The sequence below is a fragment of the Anolis sagrei genome, chromosome 8 (assembly GCF_037176765.1).
Source record: "Anolis sagrei isolate rAnoSag1 chromosome 8, rAnoSag1.mat, whole genome shotgun sequence".
Taxonomy (NCBI): domain Eukaryota; kingdom Metazoa; phylum Chordata; class Lepidosauria; order Squamata; family Dactyloidae; genus Anolis; species Anolis sagrei.
This window is the reverse complement of record NC_090028.1, coordinates 4546782-4573938: the sequence shown is the minus strand read 5'-3', so window position 1 is coordinate 4573938 and position 27157 is coordinate 4546782. Positions and strand designations below refer to the sequence as shown.

The 27157-nt window shown below is 42.7% G+C and overlaps 1 protein-coding gene across 3 annotated transcripts in view; it reads left to right on the top strand.

Moving 5' to 3' along the window:
* Positions 1–617: 617 nt before the first annotated feature.
* Positions 618–27157, top strand: part of WDR59 (WD repeat domain 59) — a 77684-nt gene continuing 51144 nt past the window's right edge. Inside the window, exons 1-8 of one of the 3 annotated variants that reach the window (XM_067470973.1) lie at positions 618–833; positions 9639–9688; positions 17175–17310; positions 17571–17656; positions 18163–18243; positions 19957–19994; positions 23864–23952; positions 24046–24162. In XM_067470973.1, the coding sequence (XP_067327074.1) occupies positions 780–833; positions 9639–9688; positions 17175–17310; positions 17571–17656; positions 18163–18243; positions 19957–19994; positions 23864–23952; positions 24046–24162 (651 nt within the window). In that variant the 5' untranslated portion in view covers positions 618–779. The remainder of the gene's footprint in view (positions 834–9638; positions 9689–17174; positions 17311–17570; positions 17657–18162; positions 18244–19956; positions 19995–23863; positions 23953–24045; positions 24163–27157) is intronic. The other 2 variants (XM_067470974.1, XM_067470976.1) reach the window with 2 other exon arrangements.

The following is a 27157-nucleotide window of genomic DNA, read 5'->3' as shown; positions in this document are numbered from 1 at the left end:
GGCCGGGCTGCCTCCCCGCTATCTGCGCATGCGCCCAGGATCCCCTCTCGCTTCTTGAAGGCAATAAGGGTGCCCGACTGCGCACGCGTCAAGAGCCAGACTGCCTCCCGTGAACTGCGCATGCGCCAAGGATCCCCTCTGTCGCTGAAGGAAACAATAGGGGAGTTCGACTGCGCACGCGCTGGGGGATTTGCACGGAGTGCGCATGCGCCAAGGCTCCCCGGCCACTGCTAAAAAAAGACAACACAGGCGCGCATGCGCAAAGAGTGCACTACTACGCCGCTGCTGCTATCGAAGGAAAGACAATAGGGGCTCCGGACTACGCATGCGCACGAGAGATTTGCTTGCCTGACCCGTCCGCCGCTTCTGGAGGAAACACACTAGGGGCGCCCCACTGCGCACGCGCCGTGGAGATTTGCACACTGGGCGCATGCGCCAAAGCTCTCCGCTTCTGAGGAGGGAGGAAAGAGGCACCCAGTGCGCATGCGCCAAGGCTTCCTTCTGCTGTTTAATAAAGTGTCAAACTGCATAATATTAAAAGGAAAGGGGACTCAAAATTCATTTATTCTACAGTGCAGATGTACTCCTTGATGAGTTTCTGCAGTGCACTTCGTCATGTAATCCTCATCCAACGCTTTCACTTCCAAGCCTCTTTCTCAATGTTAACAGCTTCTTCCCCCTTAAGACTACACTTCCCGGCAGGCCCTGCGGGAAACGTCCTTACGTGCGTGTGACATCATCGGCGTGCCCCGCTGCGTGATTTAGAGGTAGAATCCAAGATGGCGGCGCGCTGGAGTAGCGAGAATGTTGTGGTGGAGTTTCGGGACGCTCAGGTAAATAACCCAGCCTCTCTTGCGCTCCAGAAGTTACTTTTTGCAGAAGTTACATTCTCTCCCCCCCTCTAGCCTTCCAGGTCCCTCATACTACAACTCCCATCGTCCTTAGCCGGGTTTGTGTGGGATGGGAGTTGTAGTTGGGCCCTCTTCTGCGGAGGAAACTTTTCAGAAACAGAGAAAGTGGCTTCTTCGACTAGAAAGGAAGGCCTTTAGTGACTGAGGCTGGGAATTATGAACTTTTCGTGAAAATAAACAAAAAATAATATTTATTTATATATATATTACTACTAATAATACGATAATATTTTTATTTATTTATTTATAATTCGAACTTCTATGCCGGCACTCCCCTGGGGCTCGGAGCGGCTTACAAGAACAGGCTAAAATCAAACACAATTTAAAAACAATTTAAAACAGTTTAAAAACAATCAGAGATCAAAGGCCCGTCGAAACAGATACGTCTTACATGCCCTGCGGAAAGCTGGTAAGTCCCGCAAGGCACGGACTTCAGGTGGCAGAGTATTCCAGAGTGATGGTGCCACTGCTGTGAAGGCTCTGCGTCTGGTTGCTGTTAGACGCAAGGTCTTGACACTGGGAATTTCCAATAGATCTTGGTCCTCAGAACGGTCCTCAGAACGGACCAATCCCAGAGGGATCTCTGGGGTTGGTAGGGAGTGAGGCGGTCCCTCAGGTACATTGGCCCCAGACCATGCAAGGCCTTCAAGGGGAGTCCCATCCCTTTGAAAGTGATCCGGTGCTCAATGGGTAACCAATGCAGCTGCAGGAAGATTGGGGTGATGTGGCATCTCATCGGAATTCCCGCAAGAAGCCGAGCAGCTGCATTTTGTACCAACTTGAGCTTCCGGATCACCGACAGAGGAAGGCCAATGTAGAGGGTGTTACAGTAGTCCAGTCTTGAGATGACCATGGCCTGGATCACCGTAGCTAGGTCATCCCTGGACAGGGAGGGGGCCAGCCGTCTAGCCTGCCGCAGGTGAAAGAAAGAAGGTGGTTCTGCTCACGGCGGAGACCTGGGCCTCCATCGTCAGCACAGGGTCCAAAAGGACTCCCGGCCTCTTGATGACGGGCGTAGCGCCTCGCCATCCAGGGTAGGCAGCTGGGTATCCCCACTGCCCAGTTGACCCAGTCATAGGATCTCCGTCTTTGCTGGATTCACCCTCAACCTGCTGGCATGCAGCCATCCAGTAACAGCCTCGAGGCACTGATGGAAACAATCAGGTACAGAGTCCAGTCGGCCTTCCATCTTCAGTACAAGCTGAGTGTCATCAGCGTACAGGTAACACTCAAGCCCAAAACCTCAAACCAGCTGAGCAAGTGGTTGCATATAGATGTTAAATAACAGAGGGGAGAGAATGGCCCCCTGAGGAACCCCACAAGAGAGAGAGAGGGGACCTCTCAGAGACCAGGCCTCCCCTCTCCACTCGCTGTCCACGGTTGTGAAGAAAGGAGGGCAGCCCATTTAAAGCTGTCTCCCTGACTCCAGCAACAGCAAGGCGGTGGGTCAAAAGATTGTGGTCAACTGTGTCAAATGCTGCTGTGAGATCCAATAACACAAGCAGCGCTGACCCGCCCTGGTCAAGCTGGCATCGAAGGTGATTCGTGATATTTTATATCAAATGTAATGTTACTAATAATATCACAGTATAATGTTAAAGTACAATGTAATATATAATATTAATATTGTGCTATGATAATAATATAACATATTGCATTTACTTTTTACTTGTAAGCCGCTCTGAGAAGGGCGGCATATAAATGTCGTAAATAAATAAATGGATAAATATATTATTATGTTTGGGTTTCTGTGAGTTTTCCGGGTTGTCTGGTCATTGTTCCAGAAGCATTCTCTCCTGACATTTCACCCACATCTGTGGCAGGCATTCTCAAAGGTTGTGAGGTCTATTGGAAATTTGGCAAGTGATGTTTATTTTGTTGGGTTTATACTCTACACGGAAGCTTTCCCAGTTTTAGTAGAATAAATCATGGACTCTGGAAGACGTCTGGTTACAAGCAGGTTCGGTTTACTTAGAGAAATTCAAAGCACGTCCATTACAGTAAGCGTCAAAGCATAGAAGAACACAGTAGGCAGAACACAGGAAACGAAAGACAAAACAATCCTTGCAGCTGCTTGGCTGTTCTGCTGAAATCCGGATACTCCCTAATTTTCTCAGGACCAAGTAGAGAGTATCTCATGGCTACTCAATCTCAGCCTCAAACATAAACAATACAACACAGCAATACATTCTTTGTGGCATCCATATTTTAACTACATGAAATTACATTTAAAACATATTAGAAAACTTCATTATATTCTGACATATTTAGCCGTGGAATGTTGTCCAGAGTGCGAGAAAGAACTCCTCTATCTGTTGGAGGCAAATGTGGATGTTATTATTATTAACTATTTGTACTCCGCTAACATCTCCCGAATGGTGAAACAAAAAAAGGAACATGGAAGAAAGAGGCAGACTCGGTGTAAAGCCCCAAGGATATAAGAATTGCCTCATATTGTCAGACTAGTATTTTCATCTAGTGTTATCAGATACCTGGGATTAGGGCTGGAGTTAGCCATGCCTTGTCTTGTAGTTTAGTTTGCAATATAATCCAGAGGAATTGTCAGTTTTCAAGGAGTAAGCTGTGTTAGGTTGTTTTGAACCAAAAACGATATTAAAGTCTGGCAGATTTATTGTGCTTAGAACTTTTGGAGAAACACATACAGACTTCTTTGTAATCATAGTATTCCTTTATATTCCTGTCCTTTAGAAGATTAGTTAAGACTTAGCTCTGGGACCAGGCGTTTGGTTAATCAGATAGCAGCAACTGGAAAAAAATACTTAGGATATTTACGACATTGAATCTGCCTAGACTTGGATTTGGTTTTACCGGCATGTATAATCTACTGTCTAATAAATTGTATAATGTGTTTTAATGATTTTTAATGTTTTAGTGGTTTTTAATACTTTAATTGTACTTCGAATTGTTACTTGTTGACAGCATTGTATAGTGCTTGTGTGAGGCTGCCCTGAGTCCCCCTTCGGGGGGGGGGGGGAGGGGAGAAGGCTGGGGCAATAGTGTGTGAAATAAATAAATAATATATAAAAAGTATTCATTTATATGAGCACTAGCTGTCCCCCTGCCACGTGTTGCTGTGGCCCAGTCTGTTGATCTGGAAAATAAAGTAATGAGAAAGTGTTGGTTTCTAATATATGTAATGTCTTTCTGCATGTGGGTAAACAGTATTTCTTGCTGTTTCTTTGTCGGTGTTGATGTGGAGATTGTCCGATTTGCCTACTCTGGAGCATGCAACATATCATTGCCCTTCTACAGGGGTCCCTTTCAAATCTATGATACTATTTCTCTCTGTGTGTGAATCATATATATCTAGCTACATCTATGGCTGGATGGCTCTTTGTCAGGAGGGCTTTGATTACATTTTCTTGCCCTGGTGAAGGGAGTTGGACTGGATGGCCCTAAGTATGGGGGTTCTGTGTAGGAATTTTGCCCCAATTCTGTCTTTGGTGGGGTTCAGCATGCACTTTGATTGTAGGTGAACTATAAATCCCAGTAACTACAACTCCCAAATGTCGAGGTCTATTTTCCTCAAACTCCATCTGTGTTCATATTTGGGCATATGGAATATTTGTGCCGTTTGGTCCAGATCCATCATTGTTTGAGTCCACAGTGCTCTCTGGATATAGATGAACTACAACTCTCAAACTCAAGGTCAATGCCCACCAAACACTTCTAGTGTTTTGTGTTGGTCATGGGAGTCCTATGTGTCATGCTTGGTTCAATTCCATCATTGGTGGAGTTCAGAATGCTCTTTGATTGTAAGTAAACTATAAATCCCAGCAACTACAACTCCTAAATGACAAAATCAATTTTTGAGTGATGGTCACTCCTTGGGATAGTAGGTGTCTTGTGGCGAAATTTGGTAGTAATTCGTCCAGTAGTTTTTGAGTTCTGTTAATCCCACAAACAAACATTACATTTTTATTTATATAGATTGACACAGGAGTATTAATTCAGTTTGACATAACTTATAGAATCCTAGAGTTGGAAGATACCATATGAACCATTCAGTCCAACCCTTTTCTGCCAGGCAGGAAAAGCACAATCAAAACTATCCTTAAAGATGGCCTCCTAGGAAGGAGCCTCCACCAGAGGCAGAGAGTCCTCTGTGGTCAGTAAGTTCCTTGTGTTCTGTAACTTGAACCCTTTGCTTCATTGAGTCCTTGAACTGCCGTGATGGAATACTTCGGAATCATTGGAGTTGTAGTTCAGCAAGGTATTTTGCCATCTCTGACAAAGATGGCTGCTATCTCACCAAACTCCCAGGATGCCATATAATTAAGCCATGGCAATTAAAGGGGTATCAAATTGCATTAATTCTACAGTGTAGATGCACTTTCACACAATTCAGCCAACAGTTAGGAACTCTATGAGTCGGCATGGAATCCATTGGACCAAAGCTTGGGAACCTCTGGACTTTTAATTATCTCTTCCAGTCCCTTTCCCAATATAAATATAATTAGTTGACTGGTTAACACTTCGATTGTCTTTTCTCCCATTTTTGAAGTTGGGACCAACTTTTTTCAGTCTGCCAAGACCTCTTAGCAGTTCTCAATCTATATAAATAAAAATTTAATATTCGTTTGTGGGATTAACCGTACTCAAAAACCACTGGACGAATTGACACCAAATTTGGACACAAGACATCTAACAACCCAATGTATGTCCTTCACTCAAAAAAAATGATTTTGTCATTTGGGAGTTGTAGTTGCTGAGATTTATAGTTCACCTACAATCAAAGAGCATTCTGAACACCACCAACGATGGAATTGAACCAAACTTGGCACACAGTTCTCCCATGGCCAACAGAAGGTTTTGGTGGGCAGTGTCCTTTGGTTTTGGAGTTGTAGTTGACCTACATCCAGAGATCACTGTGGACTCAAACAATGATGGATATGGACCAAACTCTACATGAACACTCAGTATGCCCATATGTGAACACTGGTGGAGTTTGGGGAAAATAGAATCTTGACATTTGGGAGTTGTAGTTGCTGGGATTTATAGTTCACCTACAATCACAGAGCATTCTGAACCCCACGAAAGATAGAATTGGGCCAAACCTCCCAGACAGAACCCCCATGTGGGCCACAGCAACGCATGACAGGGGACGGCTAGTGATTATATATAGAAGTTACATCTGCCAAGGCCCCCCTTTAGCTGGGTAATTCTCTGCCTCCTCTTTACCTGTTTTGTGATGCAGCTCCCTCACAGTGACACCTGCCTAACACAATCATTGAATTGTTTGTGTATTTCTTTTCCCCCTGTTACTGAGAACAAATTGGAGTCAGGACCAATTTATTCTCCAGACCCTATTTTAATCTAGTGTTTTGTAATTTTTTATTGTTCATTTTGTTTTCTTGTTCGTGTTGTATCTTGTGTTTTATATTAATTGGATGTTATTAATTGCTTACTCCATTCTATTTATTGTATTATATTATTTATGTTGTGAGCCGTCCCAAGTCCCTTGTGGAGATGGGGCAGGATATAAATAAAGTTTATTATTATTAGTCGGAAGGGTTGTCGCGTTGCAACAAGCCCCTAAAACCGTTTACAGAAATGTTGGAAAACTGTGTAGCTTTGTGGTTTTCACATTTCCTCACTGATGTTGCAGCTGTTTGGGTGCATGTCTCCTTGCAGGTATTTCTGTAATGAGAGCAAGTCTGGAAACCCAAAGGGCCTCGCTCTGTGTTTCTTTAGATCAGAGCAGCTTTTTAGAGGTTGTAAATAAACCCCTTTTATTTTTTTTTATGCTGGTATTTTTCCCCCCTTCAGAACTGAGCTCATCTTTCTCTCCACTCCACATTCCTCTGTCTAACAGCTGTTGTGTTTACCTACTGACCTAGTCTGTCACATTGCAAGAAGCTGGGGAGGCAGCCTTTCATCCTCTCTAGATCAGTCCCTGACTTTTATGGAGCTTTCTCTTTTATCCCGTGCCAGACTTATTCCTGTCTAGTTTTGCAACATACTGTACTTGCATGTCAAGCTTTATTAAACATGAAGATTTTTTTCCCGTCCAGGTTTTGAAATAGTTTTTAAAAAGCAGCATAAACATTTAGTACCAAATTAAAAAGGTGGTGAAGAAACTAAATGTGATCTATATAGGTTTTGTATTGTTATGTTGTGTTTTGAGGCCGTGGCCTTTGTAAGCCGCATCGAGTCCTTCGAGAGATGCTAGCGGGATACAAATAAAGATAATAATAATAATAATAATAATAATAATAATAATAATGTATGTTGTGGAAGGTTTTCATGGCTGGAATCACTGGGTTACTGCGAGTTTTCCGGGCTGTATGGTCATGTTGAAGAAACATTATCTCCGGATATTTTGCCCACATCTATTATTTATATATTTATTTATGACTGAGGGGACTCATAGCGGCTTACGAGATATATATATATATATATATATATATATATTAGCCGTCCCCTGCCACGCGTTGCTGTGGCCCACATAGGGGTTCTGTGTGGGTGGTTTGGCCCAATTCTATCGTTGGTGGGGTTCACAATGCTCTGTGGTTGTAGGTGAACTATAAATCCCAGCAACTACTACGCCCAAATGTCAAGATTCTATTTTCCCCAAACTCCACCAGTGTTCACATTTGGGCATATTGAGTATTCGTGTAGAGTTTGGCCCAGATCCATCATTGTTTGAGTCCACAGTGCTCTCTGGATGTAGGTGAACTACAACTTCAAAACGAAAGGACATTCCGCTTCAAACCCTTCCGGTATTTTCTGTTGGTCATGGGAGAACTATGTGCCAAGTTTGGCCCAATTCTATCGTTGGTGGGGTTCAGAATGCTCTTTGATTGTAGGTGAACTATAAATCCCAGCAACTACAACTCCCAAATGACAAAATCATAATTTTTTGAGTGATGGTCACTCCTTGTGTTGTGAGATGTTTTGTTGCCAAATTTGGTGTGATTTCGTTCATTGGTTATTTTGTTTTTAAGGCACTCATTATGCATAGAGCATTTATATATATTTATATATATACATATATATATATATACACACACATATATACATACTCACACATACATACATACACACACACACCGTATATACTCGAGTATAAGCCAAACCGAATATAAACCAAGGCGTCTAATTTTACCACCAAAAAATGGGAAAATTTATTGACTCGAGTATAAGTCGAGGGTGGGAAATGCAGCAGCTACTGGTAATACAAAATAAATATAGATACCAATAAAATTACATTAATTGAGGAAACAGTAGGTTAAATGTTTTTCAATCTATATAAATAAAAATGTAATGTCCGTTTGTGGGATTAACATAACTCAAAAACCACTGGACGAATTGACACCAGATTTGGACATAAGACACCTCTCAGGCCAACGAGTGACCATCACTCATAAAAACACTGAAAAACACAGCAAAAGGGACTTAAAAAGCAAAAAAAAAAAACCCATTACAACGCACACACAAAACGACATATATACACAAGCACACATATATACACACATATATGCATACACACAAAACACATACACAGAAAGGAGGAAGGAAAGAAGGGAGAGAAGGAAGTAAAGAAAGGTAGAGAAGGAAGGAAGGAGAGAAGGAAAGAAAGGTAGAGAGGAAGGAGGGAGAGAAGAAGGAGGGAAGAAGAAAAGGAAGGAAAAGAAGGATAGAGAGAAGGAGGGAGAGAAAGTGGAGAGAAGGAAAGAAAGAAGGGTAGAGAAGGAAGGAAGGAGGGAAAGAAGGAGGGAAGGAGATAAAGAAGGAAAGAAGGAAGGGTAGAGAAGGAAGGAAGGAAGGAAGGAGAGAAGGAGGGAGAGAATGAAATAAAAAAGTGAAAGAGGGGAGGAAGGAGAGAAGGAACGAAAGAGGGAGGGAGGGAGGGAGGGAGGGAGGGAGGGAAGGAAGGAAGGAAGGAAGGAGACAAGGAAGGATGGAACCAAAGAGCAAAGGAATTGAGAAATGAAATAGGTAGAGAAGGAAAAAAGAAGAAGGGAAAGAAAAAGAGGAAAGGAAGGAAAGAGGGAGGGAAGGAAGGAGAGAAAGAAGGTAGGAGAGAAAGAGGGAGGGAAGGTTTTATTGATGCGTTGTCGGGCTTGGCCTCATGTAAGCTGCTCCGAGTCCCCTTGCGGAGATGGTGGCGGGGTATAAATAAAGTTATTATTATTATTATTATTATTATTATTATTATTATATACACACATACATACAATATATTATATTATCAGCATAGTACAATATCAGTATTAAATATTACTATATTGTACTATACCGTTATGTTGTAATATTATTAATAATATTACATGTAATATATAATTATAATATCATATTATTAGTAGTATTATATTGCATTACATTATAATATTACGATAATCCACCTTTGAGGATGCCTGCTATAGATGTGGGCAAAATGTCAGGAGAGAATGCTTCTGGAACATGGCTATACAGCCTGGAAAACTCACAGCAACCCAGTGATCTATACAGATTGCAATCAGTGATTTCAATTGCATTGTCGAAGGCTTTCGTGGCCGGAATCACTGGTTTTTTTCGGGCTATATGGCCATGGTCTACAAAGGATTATGACCCACATTTGTCTCATTTGGGTTGGCTGTAAAAATCCCTTTCTTTTCTCCACCAACTCTCTCAGGGAGAGTGAATTAATTTTCCTGATGCATGATTTGGTAACTTTGACGAATATGAAGACTCTTGCTTCTCTTTCCCCTTCTGTTTCTGCAGGCGACAGCAATGTCTGTGGACTGTCTTGGGCAGCATGCCGTGCTTTCTGGGTGAGTGCCAAAGTCTTTGGGATCGAATTGCAGTTGATGCTGGCAGCTGCGGGGAGAGTCCTTGACGGTGGATGTTGGAGGGCAGAAGCAAGGCTCTCCCGGCGCTGCCTTAAGGGTCCTCCTCCACATTCCCAGGGCTTTTCATTCTCAGGAGGACAGAAGAGGAGACACACGAGCTCAGGCACAAATGGATAGAGAGAGTTTCTCCTTCTCAGTGGCACGCAATGGCCCATCTAGTCCAGTGTGCAGTTTTCAAAACCTTCCAGCACAACCTGAAGCCAATTGCCCTTCTTGCCCTATTAGTTGCCAGGGTTTGCAGCTTTTTTAACATTGAGGTTCAATTATCATGGAGTTCTCATGGCTAATAGCCTTTGGGAAGGTTCCTGCTCTCTGCTTTGTCCTGTGTATTTTTCAAAAGCAGAGGCAATCAATCCCATAACTATTATTATTATTATTATTATTATTATTTAATATCCCGCCACCATCTTCCCAATGGGGACTCGGGGCTGTTTACATGAGACCAAGCCCAACAGCACATTATAATAAAGTAAAACCAAATCACAATAACAACACAGTAAAATACATACAACATATGAGTACAAGAATTATAAAGCAAAATCATACACAGCAAAATAAAATAACATAACAATTATGCAGCATAGCAAGAAGTATCTCCTTTTATTTATGCTGAACCCTATGTTGCCCTTGTGGGTCTTTTCCCCTTTTTAAAGGGTTCAGATTGTGGGGGAAATTCTTGGAGCAGAACCTCATCATTTTGGATTTCAGATCCAAAATTAAAAAGTATTATTCATTATTTATTTATTTACAGCATTTATATGCCGCCCCTCTCACTCCGAGCTTACAATATATATTTTCATACAATATATTATATTATTATTAGCATAGTACAATATCAGTATTATGTATTACTGACTTGTGGTGGCAAGACTTGGCCTTTCATTTCACACACCCCTCCTCTTCTGCACAGCTCTTGCCTGTCTTATCAGGGATCCCTTCATGCGTGCCTTTTGCTTTGTTCCTCTAGTGACCTTCTACTTTTGTTGATCTGATCATCTGATGTCCTTGTACTGATGTTTTCCAAAGACTTAGCTATTTGCTTTCCATATCAGCTACGAAAATCCAATGCAGACATTCATCGCCTGCAAGCAATTGGAGTTTGGGATCACATCATACTTTGCATAGTGTGTTTGTACTGGGGATTTTTTTTATTAACACTCTTATCTCACACTCTTGGCCACTGTGTCAGGGACATGCATATCCTAGGATTTTCTAAAGATAACGGTGTCCTTGTTGTTATTCATTTATACCCCACCTTTCCTTCATTATTAGAACTCATATTACATTAGGACAAATTACAAATGTATAAAAAGAATCAGCAGAAATGCAAAACATTCTTGTGGAAATAATTATATATGGAATTCAGACAATTTTTATATATTTTATTTATTTATTTGCAACATTTATATGCCACCCTTCTTATCCTGAAGGGGACTCAGAGCGGCTTACAAGATATATATGTGTGTGTGTGTGTGAAATATACCATTAGTACGGTACAGTATCAGCGCTATACATCACTATATTGTACTATACAATTATATTGTAATATTATTAGTAATATTACATGTAATATAAAATATATAATTATAATATCATATCATTATTATTAGTATTATACTGTATTACATAATATTATAAATATTATATGTATATATATTGTATTGTATTATATATTAGCTTAGCACAGGAAACAAGGTGGAACTGTCCCCTGACCTCCCCTGTCTTCAATTAATTAAAAACAGTTAAAAGGCATAGTGCAAAAACAATACAACCTTAAACACCTGTTGCAATACTTCCACAAAAGCCTGTCAGAATAGGAAAGTTTTCTTTTACTCCTTGATGTGCTATATGTGTGCAGGGTTTTAAGATAGTGGTGAGAGGAGTACTTAGCCCAGATATGGGTAAACCCAAGCTCAGGGGGCTGATGCACCTCTTGGGCTCTTTTCTCAGGCTCTTCTCTCTTCACACTATCCTTCCTTTCTTCTCTTTCCTTCCTCTTTTCCTCCCTTCTTTCCCTCCCTCTTTCTCCCTCCCCCTCCTTCTTTCCCTTTCACCCTTTCATCCTTCCTTCCCTCTTTCCTCCCTCCTTCCCTCTCTCTTTCTCCTTCCTTCCTTCCCTTTTGTTTTTCCTTCCTCCATTCACTTTCATCCATCAATTCCTTCCTTCCCTCTCTTTTTCCTCCTGAGGGATGTTTACCTGGGAGAACTGAATGAAGAGATGGAACATATATATATATATATATATATATATATATATATATATTGGTCGTGTCAGGAGCGACTTGAGAAACTGCAAGTTGCTTCTGGTGTGAGAGAATTGGCCGTCTGCAAGGATGTTGCCCAGGGGATGCCAGGATGTTTTTTTTTGATGTGTTATTATCCTTGTGGGAGGCTTCTCCCCGCATGGAGAACTGGAGCTGATGGAGGGAGCTCATCCGCGCTCTCCCTGGATTCAAACTTGCAACCTGTCAGTCTTCAGTCCTGCCAGCACAGGGATTTAATTCAATCTGCCACTGGAACCATGAGAACCATGATTCGAGATTAACAAGGGTGTCCCATTTGGGGGGCGGGGGGCTGACTTGCTGCTCTCTAGAGATCAGGACACAAGGGAGTAGTGTGTTCAAATAGCAGGGAAGGAGATTTGACTGAAAAGATGAGGAAGAACTTCCTGAGAGTAAGAGCTGTTGGAAAGTGGCCTAGGCTGCCTGGAAGTGTGACCAAGTCTTCCTCTCTAGAGGCTTTTCCGCAGAGGCTGTCTATTGGGAGTGCTTTGATTGTGACTTCCTGCATGGCAGAGGATTGGCCTGAACGGCCCTTGGGGGTCTCATAGACCTCAAGGACTCTATATCAGGAATAGGCAATGCGGGGTCTCATGGATACCGTTTTTCTCTCCCGTCCACCATCTCCTCCTGACCAGGGCCAATTTATTTATTTATTTCATATAGAATCCTAGAATCAAAGAGTTGGAAGAGACCTCATGGGCCATCCAGTCCAACCCCATTCTGCCAAGAAGCAGGAATATTGCATTCAAATCACCCCTGACAGATGGCCTTCCAGCCTCTGTTTAAAAGCCTCCAAAGAAGGAGCCTCCACCACACTCCGGGGCAGCGAGTTCCACTGCTGAATGGCTCTCACAGTCAGGAAGTTCTTCCTCATGTTCAGATGGAATCTCCTTTCTTGTAGTTTGACGCCATTGTTCCATTGCGTCCTAGTCTCCAGGGAAGCAGAAAACAAGTGATCTCCTTCCTCCCTGTGAATTTCTCTCACATATTTACACATGGCTATCATATCTCCCCTCAGCTTTCTCTTCTTCGGGCTAAACAGGCCCAGCTCCTTAAGCCGCTCCTCATAGGGCTTGTTCTCCAGACCCTTGATCATTTTAGTCGCCCTCCTCTGGACACTTTCCAGCTTGTCAATATCTCTCTTGAATTGTGGTGCCCAGAATTGGACACAATATTCTAGGTGTGGTCTATTTCTCTCCAGCCCTTCTCCCTACAAACGGGACTCGGCTCGGCCACACATGAGCTTCAGAGGATGCCAACAGCATAAATACCATAAAAATTACAATTCACAATAAAATCATTTTAAAACATTGTACAACATCATCAGTAAAATTTAACAATAAATTAATAGATTAACATGCCAGTAAAACCAAGCCGAACAGGGAGAATCCATGTCGCAAAATCCAAATTTCCTTTTCCTATTGCTGCTGGCCTCTAATCGAACGCCTGACCGCATAGTCAGGTCTTAAGTTGTCTTCTAAAGGACAGGAGGGAGGTGGCCAACCTGATGTCCTTAGGGAGAGAGTTCCACAGATGGGGGGCCACTGCCGAGAAGGCCCTGTCTCTCGTCCCCACCAACCACGTTTGCGAGAGTGGTGGGATCGAGAGCAGGGCTTCTCATCGAATGCCTGGCCCCAGAGCCAGGTCTTCACTTGTCTTCTAAAGGACAGGAGGGAGGTGGCCAACCTGATGTCCTTAGGGAGAGAGTTCCACAGATGGGGAGCCACAGCCAAGAAGGCCCTGTCTCTCGTCTCTCGTTTGCGAGAGTGGTGGGATCAAGAGCAGGGCCTCTCCTGATGATCTTAAGCTTCGTGATGGTTCATAGCAGGAGATACGTTCGGACAGGTAATCTGGGCCAGAACCATTCAGGACTTTTAAGGTTAAAACCAGCACTTTGAATTGTGCCCAGAAGCTAATTGGCAGCCAGTGGAGCTGGAGCAACAGAGGAATGGTACGCTCCCTGTACGCAGCTCCAGTTAACAACCTGGCCTCCGACCGCTGGACTAATTGGAGCTTCCGAGAAGTTTTCAAAGGCAGGCCCACGTAGAGAGTGTTGCAGTAGTCTATTCGGGATGTAACCAGAGCGTGCACCACCATGGCCAAGTCAGACTTCCCAAGGAACAGGCGTAGTTGGCGCACAAGCTTTAATTGTGCAAAAACCACCGCTGAGACCTGAGGTTCCAGGCTCAGTTATGAGTCCAGGATCACTCCCAGACTGCGAACCTGTGTCTTCAGGGGGATTGTAACCCCGTCTAACACAGGCTGTAACCCTATGCCCTGTTCGGCCTTGCGACTGACCAGGAGGACCTCTGTCTTGTCTGGATTTTGGGATCCAAACATCTCCCCTCTTTCGGCCTCCGAAAGAAGATAAAAGGACAGGGAGTGGGCTTTGGAGGAACCCCTTCTTTTTTGGCCCACCCACCATGTTTTGCTCCACCATGCGACCCCCAGGTTAGAAAGTTTGCCCATGCCTGATTTAGCCCTAAGGGCACCACCAGCAGTGTGCAGTGTGGAAGTCCAAAGCCACATCCCCATCCTCCTCTGCCTTTTACTGGGGGGTGTTACCAGAAGGTCAAAGTGTTCCGACTTGTAGGATATTCGGTAAGCATTTCTCAACTTCTTACGAAGCCTCCTATGAAGATGTGCCTAGCTTCTCTGTCTGGCAACCTCTCACTGGTGCAATGTCAGGCGCTGTGCTGGAACGTGGTGTCCTCAAGGGTTTGGCAGCCTGGGCTTCCTCTCAGTCTATCCATTGAACCAGGCCTTCCAGGAGCTTGACATCCAGCTGGCTTGTTCTGCAGTAGTCTGGCCCAGAAAGCTTCACGTGGGATTTTCCTACTGCAGCATTTATCAAAAGCAAAATTAATGTTGTCTTATTTTACTTAGTGTCCCCTTCACCCTTTTACTACCTTAAGATACTGAGCAGCGCCTTCAGTATACCATTCGATTCCAGCAGCTAGCCAGGAATAACTGAGTAAAGCTTGGACCATTTGGATCTTATATGGAAACATTTTTATTCCAGTTATCGCTGGGAGATACTCTAGTATTAAAATATTGCTGATATTTTCTCTGACTCAGAATCTATATAAATAAAAATGTAATGCTAGTTTGTGGGATTAACATAACTCAAAAACCACTGGACGAATTGACACCAAATTTGGACACAATACACCTATCAGGCCAATGAGTGACCATCACTCCTAAACACACACACACACTCAAAACCCCAGCGGAACAGACTTAAAACCCCCCAAAATACATAATATATACATATACACATACACTCATATACATATACACATGCACACAATCATACACACACGTATATATATATGCACCCACACAAATATACACATACATACACACATGCACACATACATATATACATATACAAATGCACACACATATGCACACAAATACGCATATAGACAAGCACACATATATACACAATATGCTGTTGCATCCCAGATCAGGAAACGAGAGCATAAGATTAAATCCACCACACTGAACTGTAGGAAAAACAATCCTTTTTTATTGATGAAAAATTGGTTACAAAAGAAAGGGAAATGCAAAGTCAAAAAGCCACAATGGAAATACAGCAGTCAGGAAAATCTATGAGCTTGAGCAAAATTCCAAAAACCATAATACAAAAACCAGGAACCTGTTAGCATCTCACTAACCATGTACTTGAAAACTAGAAGCCTCTGGGATTACCGGCCTTGGAACACAGGAATTCTGCAAAGGCACAGCTGCAGTCCAAAACGTTGCTTGATCTAACGAGACACCCGGAAGGAGGCCCCTTAAACCAAAGAAACTATTCCTTGAAACGCCCCTTGACTTTGAAGCCTGGGCCTGTCTCTCCTGTAATCTATTTGACCTTCGTAGAAACTGTGAATCACTCCTGTTTCTAGCTATCTGTTCCCTTCGGTCCTCATTAAAAAACCCAGGTGTGATTTCCTCTGGAGAGCTATCACGGCTGGATTCCAAAACATTTTCATCAGGCTGTTCAGTTTCACTTTCCTCGCCACTGAGCTCAGCATCAACAACAGTTTCAACACTATCAGGGAGAGATACATGTTCAGTGGCTTGCTCAGTTGGAAATGCAATCAGAGAATCAGGTTCACACAGAGATTGGGGCTCAGGTTCACACAGAGCAAGCTGAACCCCAACATATGCATAAACATACAAATACACAAATATATACACCCATATATATACACACACAAACACACATATATACACAAATATATAAACACACAAAACATATATACACAGACTGGGCCACAGGAACACGTGGCAGGGGATGGTAAGTAATTGATATTTCGCTGGAATAGAAGAACTCAATGAGTTTTTGTTGCACTAGGGCCCTGGAGCCTCTTTTCATCACAAACCAAGCACTGTCCAGTTGATCTGATGTAAGAGTTTATTTAAAACAGAGTGTAATAAAACTTAATATATGAAAAGCAAGCAAATATAAAAAAAGGGAATCAGAGTTCAAAAAGTTATTTCCATAAAAGCCAACAGTGCTAAAAACCATTCAATGAAAGTCTCTGAAACAATTCCACTGAAATATTCCAAGACAAGATATATGACACCCAGCCAGGCCAAACTATGTCTTACAAGCCCAGAACACAGGAACAGCTTGAAACCTTGAATACATGACTCCGAGAGCTCTTCACCTGAATGCAGCATTACTCTCACAAAGATTATCACAGCATGAACCACTTTTTAAAAGGCAGGAACCCTCCCATGAGATCGTTTCTCTTGCACCTGCTTATCTCTAAGTTGCTTGTATGTTATTATCATTACGTTAGGTTTCTGTATGTGAATCATTAAATTTTGCCATAATTATGTTTGAAACCGCTTTTAGTCCCCCGCTGGGGTGAGAAAAGCGGTATACAAGTGAAGTAAATAAATAATAAATTGTAGAAGCGAGTCTGTCTTTTTTGCCCTGTTTTCTCTTTGACCTCGACAAGGTTGTTAATGTATCTTCCAGCAATTTTAACCCTAGCCTCCTGTATATATTAGACTACAGAATATATGTAATGTAGTGGTTGGAATATTTTTGCTGATAAACACGGGCTGGTTCCATTCTAGAGCGATACATTTCCATACTTGTCTCTCAGGCGCCGATTCCTCTACATTGTTAACCTGGACTCCCCCTCCAACGGGCATCGCAAGATCTCCCGCCAGAGCAAGTGGGACATTGGAGCAGTGCAGTGGAACCCACACGAGAGCCACGCACACTACTTTGCTGCTTCGGTATGGCCCTTGTTGACCATGCGTTTTCTCCCCTGCAGGACCCCAACAGTGCAGCATCACCATCTGAGTGATGTGTGGGAAGGGGGTAATAATAATCAAGATTATGGGGAGTTTTTTCCCCCCTTATTGGGTTTTAGAGCAAGGCCTTCCCACCCCAGTTTTGAAGGATTAGGGAAACTCAAATTCTCGGCAGGAAATGTTGCTACAAAGAACTTCGTTGCATGTTTTGGTATCTCCCAATGTCTTGTTTATATTTTCAGAGCAACCAGCGAGTGGATGTATATAAATGGAAAGATGGAAATGAAGAGGTTGGCACCTCCTTGCAGGGGCACACGCGTGTGATCAGGTAAGCCAGAGTTTCGAAACCTGGGGATTGGGACCCCGGGGGGGGGGTCACGAGGGGGTTTCAGAGAGGTCACCAAAGACCATAAGAAAAAATATATTGAATTGGGACTAGAAAATGAACGGCAGCCAGTGGAGCTCCTTAAACAGGAGGGGTTGACCGCTCCCTGTAAGTCACTCCAGTTAGTAACCTTGCTGCGCCCGTTGTACCAATTGTCTTCAAGGGCAGCCCCACATAGAGTGCATTACAGTAGTCCAATCTGGAGGTGACTAAGGCATGGACCACCCTGGCCAGATCCGACTTCACGAGTTATAGTAGCAGCTGGCGCATGAGTCTAACACAACACTAACACAAGTTGTCCCTTTGGAGAGCAAAGAGCCCAGTAGCAGGGCACAGGGATCGGCAAATAGGGTGAACAATTGGTTTTCTGGAAGGGCCCAGAATCTTTTAGTCATTGTCTTTTGTATTTGAGATACAATTTGTTTCCTCTTTATTTGTCCCTTCTCCAGCGATTTGGACTGGGCGGTGTTTGAACCAGATCTGCTGGTTACCAGTTCAGTCGACACATACATCTACATCTGGGATATCAAGTAAGAAAAATGTCTCCCTATCAGATAACTTCTGTTTTCTTCTCTGCTGTGGGCGGTTATAGGATTTATATCACATAAGCAGGGTGGTGTTATCCAGTAGAACAGTGTTCCTCAACCTTGGGGTCCCGACCTCTGGGGGGGTCATGAGGATGTGTCAGAGGGGTCGCCAAAGACTGTCAAAAACACAGTATTGGCCATGGGGTTTCCATGTGAGAAGTTTGGCCCAATTCTGTCCTTGGCAGGATTCAGAATGCTCTTTGATTGTAGGTGAACTATAAATCACAGCAACTACAATTCCCAAAGATCAAGATCTTTGTCAAGATCTATTTCCCCCAAACTCCATCCGTGTTCCTAGTTGGGCATATGGAATATTTGTGCCAAGTTTGGTCCAGGTCCATCATTGTTTGAGTCCACAGTGTTCTCTGGATGTAGGTGAACTACAACTCCCAAACTCAAGGTCAATGCCCACCAAACCCTTCTAGTGTTTTCTGTTGGTCATGGGAGTCCTGTGTGCCAAGATTGGTTCGATTCAATCATTGATGGAGTTGAGAATGCTATTTGTTTGTAGGTGAACTATAAATCCCAGCAACTACAACTCCCAAATGACAAAATCTTTTTTTTTTAGTGATGGTCACTCCTTAGGTTAGTAGGTGTCTTGTGGCCAAATTTGGCAGCAATTCGTCCAGTGTTCACATTTGGTCATCTTGAGTATTCGTGCCAAGTTTGGTCCAGATCCATCATTGTTTGAGTCCACAGTGCTCTCTGGATGTAGGTGAACGACAACTCCCAAACTCAAGGTCAATGCCCACCAAACCCTTCTAGTGTTTTCTGTTGGTCATGGGAGTCCTGTGTGCCAAGATTGGTTCGATTCAAACATTGGTGGAGTTGAGAATGCTGTTTGATTGTAGGTGAACTATAAATCCCAGCAACTACAACTCCCAAATGACAAAATCTTTTTTTTTTTTAGTGATGGTCACTCCTTGGGTTAGTAGTAGGTGTCTTGTGGCCAAATTTGGCAGCAATTCGTCCAGTGTTCACATTTGGGCATCTTGAGTATTCATGCCAAGTTTGGTCCCGATCCATCATTGTTTGAGTGCACAGTGCTCTCTGGATGGAGGTGAACTACAACTCCAAACCCCAAAGGAGATTAATCAGAGAATGCAAGCTGTTTCTGGTGATTGTGTTGATGTGAGTACTGTGCGTTCTTGGGAGAGTAAATAATAATAATAATAATAATAATAATAATAATAATGAAATTTTATTAATACCCCGTACCATCTCCCCAAGGGACCCGGAGTGGCTTACATGAGGCCAAGCCCAACAACACATCAATAAAAACAACAGGGAATAAGCAAAATAAACAATACAATTAATATAAACTTACACATATAGACAAAATAAGATTTAAAGATGTTGAGGTGACACCTTCTGCTGTCAAAAATTCAATGACTATATTGCTTAAGTCGCATTGACTGACCGTCTGCGTAGGGTTCCATACTTTGCACTTTAGCAACACAACCATTCAATGTTAAGGCTTTCCACCAAAACGGAACTGTAGAGGAGAGTCTACTGAACAAGCCAGTACCTGCCGCATACCTGTACAGCCATCTGTTGAGGAGTTACGAAGGTGGAGGCATTAGTTTTCATTCAACCCTCGTATATTGAAAGGAATCTTGATCTTAAGTGAACTGTGACTGTCTTGTTACATTTCAGAGACACCCGGAAGCCTTCTGTCTCACTTTCTGCAGTGGGTGAGTATCAGTAGCCATTTTCAGTTTTGTCATTGTGATGATCTCAGTACAGCAAGGCACTGAAAGACATCTTGTCTAAAAAAAACTAATTTATTAAACATAAATATTTACACTAGAAGCTAAGCAGAACAAAAGCTTGCTTCCATCTCTCGCGCAGCTACATGGTTCTTCTTCAACACATTGTTATCTACATTTAGGCACCTCCTTACATTCCACAGTGACGTGATGACGTATGACGTACTCGACGCTGCACAGTGTACATAGCTCTCCACACTAAGATTTACGACTCTCTAGGAATGCCGTTCCACTCCATGATACAGTTAACCCTTTCCACACAGGAATTATAATCTCGGCACATTGTATTACACAGCATCACATTTCTAAGCACACAAACACTAACTTTGAAAACTACAATACACTAAATCAAAACACACACATATATTCTGACAAGTTTCCCATCTTAGTGTCAAGAGAAAGAAACTAAATGGATGAGTGACCAACCTGTTGACCCACTGGACACAGGGCCTTTTATGCCTGTTTGCACTTATAGAATCATAGAATCATAGAGTTGGAAGAGACCTCATGGGCCATCCATGCCAAGAAGCAGAATCTGCGAACCCCACCTCCTCCAAGATGAACTGAACCACCTCAACTGGGATCTCCAGGCCAATGGAGACTCCACCTCAGACATCAGAAGAGCTGCAAGACCAAGAACAAACCACGAGAGTCAAGATGAAGATCCACCCAGAGGAAAAGTGTTCCTGCCATACATCAAGGGAACCACTGACCGCATAGGGAAGCTGATGAGAAAACACAACATACAAACAATCTACAAACCCACCAAGAAAATCCAACAAATGCTACGTTCAGCAAAGGACAAGAGGGATCCTCTCACCTCTGCAGGAGTCTACCGTATACCATGCAGCTGTGGACAAGTCTACAGAGGGACCACCAAACGCAGAAGCATTGCCCAGACACGCATCAAGGAACATGAAAGGCACTGCAGACTACTACAACCAGAGAAGTCAGCCATAGCAGAGCACCTGATGAACCAGCCTGGACACAGCATATTATTTGAGAACACAGAAATGCTGGACCACTCCAACAACCACCATGTCAGACTACACAGAGAAGCCATTGAAATCCACAAGCATGTGGACAATTTCAACAGAAAGGAAGAGACCATGAAAATGAACAAAATCTGGCTACCAGTATTAAAAAACTCTAAAATGCAACAACAGCAAAACAACAGAGAGGAAACAACCAGGCACAGACTAACACCTCCCAGCAAGAGATTTTCCCAGGCTCAGCCAGGCCTTCAAATGCTAATGAAGGTGATCAGCTGAAAGATTCACACCTAACTGCAGCAGGGAAGAGCTCCTTGCCCCACCCCAGCCATTCCACAGATATATAAACCCTTTGTCCTAATTCCAACAGACCTCACTACCTCTGAGGATGCTTGCCATAGATGCAGGCGAAACGTCAGGAGAAATGCCTCTAGAACATGGCCCTATAGCCCGAAAAAACCCACAAGAACCTAGTGATTCCAGCCATGAAAGCCTTCGACAATACATTGTTGAGATTAATTTCACAATTCAACAGCAGATCAGTTGCACAATTTGAGCGCTTTCCAGTAGCTTCTTCCTGCACAGTATTTTCAGTCAACTGCAGTCACTCTGGAACCTTTTACAGACACTTGAGCACATGCCCGGCCATTGTCAGTTTTACTATTGTTTTCCCCTCCAATCTAGATGACACTACAAACTTACCACATCACACGGTTATATCTTGCCTTAGCAGACAGGTTCTTTTAATCAATTACATAGAGCCTTTGATGAACAGCATCACAGCACAAGGAGAGAAATACACACTGTACATGACTTCCTTATATACAATTCTATACAATTACACATAGCAATCTCTGATTGGTTCCCAACTCATTAACTTAACTCAGACCCAGGATTATATCATTCACAATCACCTGGACTAGGCCAGAACACATTCCCCAAATGAAGTTCCCTATATACAGTTAATGCATGACTCAGCATTTCCAATAGAAGCCCATTAGCAGTGCATGACTCAGCTATACTACATTACAATACATTGTAAAACCTGACAAATATTGCATTCAAAGCACCCCTGACAGATGGCCATCCAGCCTCTGTTTAAAAGCTTCCAAAGAAGGAGCCTCCACCACACTCCGGGACAGAGAGTTCCACTGCTGAACGGCTCTCACAGTCAGGAAGTTCTTCCTCATGTTCAGATGGAATCTCCTTTCTTGTAGTTTGAAGCCATTTGTTGCATCCCAGTTCAAGAAACGAGACCATAAGATTAAATCCACCACACTGGACTGTAGGAAAAGCAATCCTTGTTTATTGCTGAAAAATTGGTTACAAAAGAAAGGTAAATGCAAAGTCAAAAAGCCACAGAAAAACACAGCAGTCAGTAGAATCTCTGAACTTGAGCAAAATTTCAAAAGCCACAATACAAGAACCAGGAACCTGTTAGTCTTTTACTAACCATGAACTTGATAACTAAGCCTCTGGGATTACCGGCCATGAAACACAGGAATTCTGCCAAGGCACAGCCACAGTCCCAAACGTTGCTTGATCTAAAGAGGCACCCGGCAGGAGGCCTCTTAAACCAAAGAAGCTATTCTTTGAAACGCCCCTTGACTTTGAAGTCTGTGCCTGTCTCTCCTGTAAACAATGTGACCTTCGTAGAAACTGGGAAACATTTCTGTCTCTAACTATCTGTTCTCTTCGGTCCCCATTAAAAACCCCAGGTGGAGAGATATCACGGCTAGTGATATCATGGCTAACTTCCAAAACATTTTTCTCCAACTGTTGAGTTTCATTTTCATCCCCGCTGACCTCTGCATCAACAACAGATTCCACACTGTCAGGGTCAGGGAGAGCTTGCTCAGTTGGAAAAACTATCAGAGAATCCGGTTCACACAGATCAGGATCAGGCTGAACCCCAACACCATTGTTCCATTGCGTCCTAATCCATCCAGTCCAACCCCATTCTGCCAAGAAGCAGGCATATTGCATTCAAATCACCCCTGACAAATGGCCATCCAGCCTCTGTTTAAAAGCTTCCAAAGAAGGAGCCTCCACCACACTCCGGGGCAGAGAGTTCCACTGCTGAACGGCTCTCACAGTCAGGAAGTTCTTCCTCATGTTCAGATGGAATCTCCTCTCTTGTAGTTTGAAGCCATTGTTCCGTGTCCTAATCTCCAGGGAAGCAGAAAACAAGCTTGCTCCCTCCTCCCTGTGGCTTCCTCTCACATATTTATACACGGCTATCATATCTCCTATCAGCCTTCTTCTCTTCAGGCTAAACATGCCCAGCTCCTTAAGCCACTCCTCATAGGGCTTGTTCTCCAAACCCTTGATCATTTTAGTCTCCCTCCTCTGGACACATTCCAGCTTGTCAATATCTCTCTTGAATCGTGGTGCCCAGAATTGCACACAATATTCCAGGTGTGGTCTAACCAAGGTGGAATAGAGGGGTAGCATTACTTCCCTAGATCTAGACACTACGCTCCTATTGATGCAGGCCAAAATCCCATTGGCTTTTTTTGCTGCCGCATCACATTGTTGGCTCATGTTTAACTTGTTGTCCACAAGGACTCCAAGATCTTTTTCACACGTACTGCCCTCAAGCAAGTACGTGTAGAACAAACATATTCATAAGACTTGTGGAATTGTGAGAGTTGAAGCCCAAAACACCTGAAGGGAGGGCCAAAGTTTGCCCATTCCTGTATTAAGCCTTTGAGACTGTTTTAAGTCGGCTTCCGGGATGATTGGTATTTCCAAGGTTGTCTGGAAGATGCGTGTTGACTCGGAACGCTCTGCTTCCAACAGCGGGAGCCTCCCAGGTGAAATGGAACAAGAAGAACGCCAACTGCTTGGCCACCAGCCACGACGGGGACGTGCGCATTTGGGACAAGCGAGTGAGTCCTCTTTGACTCGGGTGGGTGGGTGGGTAGCTGTTGCCTGTTGGAGAAACATGTGTGCAAAGTCTCTCTCTCTCTCTCTCTCGATAGAAACCAGGCACTGCCGTGGAATACTTGGCGGCACATCTTTCCAAAATCCACGGCCTGGACTGGCACCCGGACAATGAGAGTGTTTTGGCCACATCCAGCCAGGACAACTCCGTCAGGGTAGGTAGGTGGGCTGAGAGGGACTCTGGGGTTTCTGTTTGTAAAGAAGCGTTAATCCCACCGCTTGTCAACAAAAATGTAAAGAAGCAGCGCTAATCTCACTAGATGCCACCAAAATTATGTGAGGAAGTAGTAATCTTCTTTAATGCCACCAATATTCTGTGAGGAACCTTTTTTTAAAATATCAATTAAGCTGCCACCAATATGTTTAGAGACGCTGGATTATGTCTCTGTTTATCTTTAGTTGTGTTGTGAGGTGACTTTGGTAGTGTGGAATGCACCAAGCATAAAAGCAATGGAGGAGGCAGGTTTAAAATACAAAGAGAACAAGATTTATTGTTAACAGAACGTAATTGTTGCAGTTTTGAGAATTTGCACTTGGCACAAGGCTTGATGTTACAAAATGGCTGGTTTGAGATACATGCTTCTGATGATACAATTCTACAAACTTCTTCTTTAGTGAAGTACTTATACTACTTCAGAGTTCCCTATTGTGAATGTCCACACTGTTTGCCCTATACTCGGAACAAACCACTGATCACCAGTCTTTCCTTACTAGCAATCCTGAAGACCCCCTCTGTTAGATTCTTTTAACCTAAGCAATCTAACAAGGTAACACCTTCAGCTCTCTTGCTGAAGAAATATTCACAAATTCTAGGAACTACTGAATTCTCACAGCTTCACAACAGAGCCCTAACTGGCTCTCCTCTTCCCCGGGTCTCATCCACCGGACTCACTACTTTTCCCAGAGTCTTTTCTTGACTCTGCTATTTCCCAGAGCCCTTAACTGGCTCTGCTCTTCTCCTCAGGGTCTCTTCCGCCTGACTGGAGCTTAACTGCCACTTTCAAACCTTTTTCTCCTTAAGCTCCGCCCACCTCCTCTTCTGCCTTGTCTTGTCACCATGGCAACCTATCCCTCACAGCTAGGCCATGGCAATAAATGTAATACATAAATACAGATTCAACACAGTACATTAAACACTCTATAATAAACATTATAAATACAGTTTAAACACATTATAAATAACACTTTATAATGAACACATCTCTACACTGTTGATGTTGTGCCCAGTCAGATCTTGGTGTATCCAGACAGGCAGAGGGTCCTGACTGTTCCCATTTCTCTTGAGGAGTCAAATCTCTTGCATATTTGTTGTGGGTATGCAGATGGTGGCCTAGTCAATAAAACCATTTATACTCTAGCACCGGGACTGTGGGGAAGCTGTATTATGATCACTACTGACCAAAAGGTCATGAGTTCGAAGCCTGCCTATGTCGGAGTGAGCTCTCGACCAAAATTGTATAGCTTGTTGTCGACCTTTGCAGCCCGAAAGACAGTTGCATCTGTCAAGTAGGAAATTTAGGTACCGCCTACACGGGGAGGCTAATTTAACTAATTTACAATGCCATAAAAATCTCCAGGAAGTATGCAAAGAATGAGGAAGTACTTCATCAGTGTTACAGACGGACTGTGAAGCGACAGCTCCCCTGGTGGCCAGAAGGTGGAATGTTAAATAGCCTCTTAGTGTCTGTGTATATACCGTATATACTTGAATATAAGCTGACCTGAATATAAGCCGAGGCACCTAATTTTACCACTAAAACTGGGAAAACTTATTGACTCCAGTATAAGCTGAGGGTGGGAAACACAGGAGTTACTGGTAAATTTCAAAGTAAAAATAGATATCAATAAAATTACATTAATTGAGGCATCAGTAGATTAAATGTTTTTGAATATTTGCATAAAATACATAGTTAAATAAATTTATAAAATCATATTTTACCACATACATGTGTTAAAATACTCAAGGCAAAACTTAAAACACAGTAATTGTAATCATAGTAGTAGAAATAATAATAATAATAATATTTTTTGTGATTTTGTGATACGAAATCCAGCATAGAGATCTCGTTTGCTGTGACATACTGTGCTTTTGTGTCAGTAAAGTAATTATTATTATTATTAATGATAATAATAATAATTATTATTATTATTGTATTGTCGAAGGCTTTCATGGCTGGAATCACTAGGTTCTTGTGGGTTTTTTCGGGCTATAGAGCCATGTTCTAGAGGCATTTCTCCTGACGTTTCGCCTGCATCTATGGCAAGCATCCTCAGAGGTATGAGGTCTGTTGGAATTAGGACAATGGGTTTATATATCTGTGGAATGGCTGGGCTGGGGCAAAGAGCTCTTCCCTGCTGCAGTTAGGTGTGAATGTTTCAGCTGATCACCTTCATTAGCATTTGAAGGCCTGCCTGAGCCTGGGAAAATCTCTTGCTGGGAGGTGTTAATCTGTGAAATGGAACAGTTGTTCCTGGTTGTTTCCTCTCTGTTGTTTTGCTGTTGTAATTTTAGAATTATTATTTTTACTTTATTTTAATAATAATAATTATTATTACTGACATTTCTCTCCTTTTGGCTCGAGATGGGGCTCAACATAGTTAAATAAATTTATAATATCACATATTACCACATACATGTATTCAAATACTCAAGGCAAAACTTAAAACACAGTAATTGTAATCATAATAGTAGTAGTAGTAGTAGTAGTAATAATAATAATAATAATAATAATAATAACAACAACAAATTTTATCTGTTACCCACTGCTCTTCATGACTCGACCCAAAGTAGGGTGCAATACTGTCAGAGCCCATAAAAATACATATATTGAAACACATGCTACAGAGTTGGTTTTTAGAGTTTCTCGGTTATCTCTCATTTACTTTTTGCATCGAAAAAGCAACAAGGCATTTAAACTTTTTCCAATTACATTGGATTTCTAAATGCACTATCAGACATCAATACACAATAAATTCTTCATAAGAGATCTCTGCACATTATAACAAAAGGATTCTCAACTTCCCCACCTTCTAAGCCTTTGCAGCTCTGTTAATGTTGTGGTGCTCTCCTTATGTTGTGTTGTGATCTCTCAGGGTGTCTGTGTGTTTCCTGTGTTTTCGTTGCCTCCTCCTGAGCTGCCTTGTTGTCTC